A 2,500-nucleotide genomic window follows, 5' to 3' on the forward strand; every position below is an offset into this window, starting at 1 on the left:
TGATTTTTAGGTCCCAACATATTTTCTTCTTTTTCTTTTGACTAAAATATCATTTCAAACAAAATTGATCATAACAAAATTTTGCTTACAACAAATTAAAAATTTAAGTCCCGCTTGCGTGAAATGCAATCAGATATAACAAAATCCATTATCACAATGGTTGATCACATGTCTATATACAAGGGAAGCCCAGGGAACATTGTGTATAGACGACCAGGGAACATTGTGTATAGACGTCCACAATTGTAACTGAACTAACCAGTTATTTTTACTTTTTATTCATGCATTCTGAGCTATAGTTTTGAAAAAGAAATGGCATTATCTAAACATATCTGATAAATATTAACAATGCTGATCAGAGATAAGTATTAACAATGCTGATCAGAGATAAGTATTAACAATGCTGATCAGAGGAGTACAAGATTACAAGCTGCCTTACTCTCGAATCTTTAAAGGGTTTGAATTTTCTTCCCCCAAAATTGAACTTTGATGTTATAGCTTTGTAATGAACACTTCCGTATACAAAGCGTTCAATATTAGAATATAATGTGCTGGAAAACATGATAATAATGATAATTAAAAACAATTCTATGTGTGTGTGTGGGGGGGGGGGGGGGGGGTGGGGGGGGTGGGGGGGGGGGGGGGTGTTAGTCCAGCTGATTTTTAAAATTCTCTATGATGGAGCCTGCTGCACATGGTGCAAACTGATTTCTCTGATTCTGACAGCAAGGCAGACATCTTTGAAGGGACTAATTGAATATAACTGAGATGGAACATCAGGAAATTTAATATCTGAATCTGATTGATGATGCTGTCATTTACAGTCAATTTGTGACAACTGACGACAAAGACACCACTGATTTTAAACACAACATGAACACCAACTCTATTTCTGCAGCAGTCACAATGTTGTTTGCACATGCTGGCAGTAAATAGCATTGATAGCATGTTTCTGAATAGCTGGAATCTTCAGACAAAAACAAACAATTTATCTTTTGTATAGTCTTATAGTGATAAATTGATCAGTGACTGATGTACTAAACATTTATAGATTTATCATTTCATGATCTGAAGAAACACAATTAATAAATATTCTAAATACAATAAAATCATTTTAAGGTATTTCAAAGTTTGTCAAATTATTAAATTTTCAATCACTGAGATGTCACTGTCATTAATAGGACTTTAAAAACATTCCATGTATTTTTCAACTCCATACACAATTTGAAATTGAGCATGTCAAAGTGCATTTCCTATATAACACAAATAAATCTATCAAAGGGGAAAAACAATACCACTGGTGAAATAAATTACATTCAAGAAAAATTTATACACAGAAGAAAAGGGCAAACTTCAACTTGTCACATGTCATTTATACTACTGGCAGTGTCCGCTTTCCTTGTCAGCTTCTTTATGATTTGCTACAGTTGTAAATTCAAAGGTCTACACCCCCCTTCCCAAAAAAAACCTCATATGTTGATCCAGCATTTCAAAATGAATGATTCCCCAGTCATATTTTATACAATAATCCCACACACTGGTATTGTATAGTCTTCAGCAGTTTCTCCTTTGAAATCAACCACTTCTTTTTCAATATCAAAGCAACATTAAGTGCAGAAAACATCAATACACATATCCTCACCGCTTTGCGTCCATTTCGTTTTCTCTGGTTCCACTGATGAGATGTGGATGAAGCCGTACCCTCTCAAGCATGGGCTGAAATACACATTCATGTACATCATTCTAAAGTATGGGCTGAAATACATGTTTATATTCATTATTTATCTTTTGTAGAGCTGCTTACTACACAATGTTCTACTATAAAAGTAATCTTTGCAAATTTTGCGATGAATGAATATTCAGTTAATTAACCCACAATCAACTATACATTACATGTATTATCATATATTCTTGATTTCAGCTAAATTAATCCCCAAACAAAAGGCTAGGTATACATATTTCGCATACTATCCACAAATATATTTCATGTTTACAGCAGGTTATTCCTTCATATTTACATTTTAGCATGGGAACTCGGAAGAAATGAATTTCATTTTTGAAAATTTCTGAGGTATAAACTGCCACATTTCACGATGGCATACTTCATGAAGAGCGGTCACATTTCAAGAAGGGCCTCAGTTCATCCTGTTCATATCCTCACATATTTTCAAAAGGGAAATTTATTTTTTGATATTTACATTCAACTTCCATATCTGTTGGAATTCCCACCTATTAAAATAGACATAACATATTTATCACGATTCACATGCACATTGTTCACAACTGCAGTGCATTCATAAGGCAATGGCTATCATTTAAGAAATGAACATCACTTTTGAGCTGTTCATGGTCAGTATGAACGGATTAGGATTTGAGGCAAATTCTGTGAATCGCGCTAGCGATTCACAGATAATTTGCCTCAAATCCAAATCCATTCATATTGACCATGAACAGCTCAAAAGTAATGATCATTTTTTATATTTCTATTTATGTACTAAAA

At 33.7% G+C, this 2,500-nt stretch overlaps 1 protein-coding gene across 4 annotated transcripts in view; it reads right to left on the bottom strand.

The window, feature by feature from the left end:
- The window catches only part of LOC125678944 (hamartin-like), a 34,403-nt gene that overhangs the window by 20,262 nt on the left and 11,641 nt on the right, over positions 1–2,500 (bottom strand). For all 4 annotated transcript variants that reach the window (XM_048917766.2, XM_048917765.2, XM_048917764.2 and 1 more), the window contains one exon: positions 1,643–1,716. In XM_048917766.2, the coding sequence (XP_048773723.2) occupies positions 1,643–1,716 (74 nt within the window). The remainder of the gene's footprint in view (positions 1–1,642; positions 1,717–2,500) is intronic.

This window comes from Ostrea edulis, chromosome 2 (genome assembly GCF_947568905.1).
Source record: "Ostrea edulis chromosome 2, xbOstEdul1.1, whole genome shotgun sequence".
NCBI classification, from domain to species: Eukaryota; Metazoa; Mollusca; class Bivalvia; order Ostreida; family Ostreidae; genus Ostrea; species Ostrea edulis.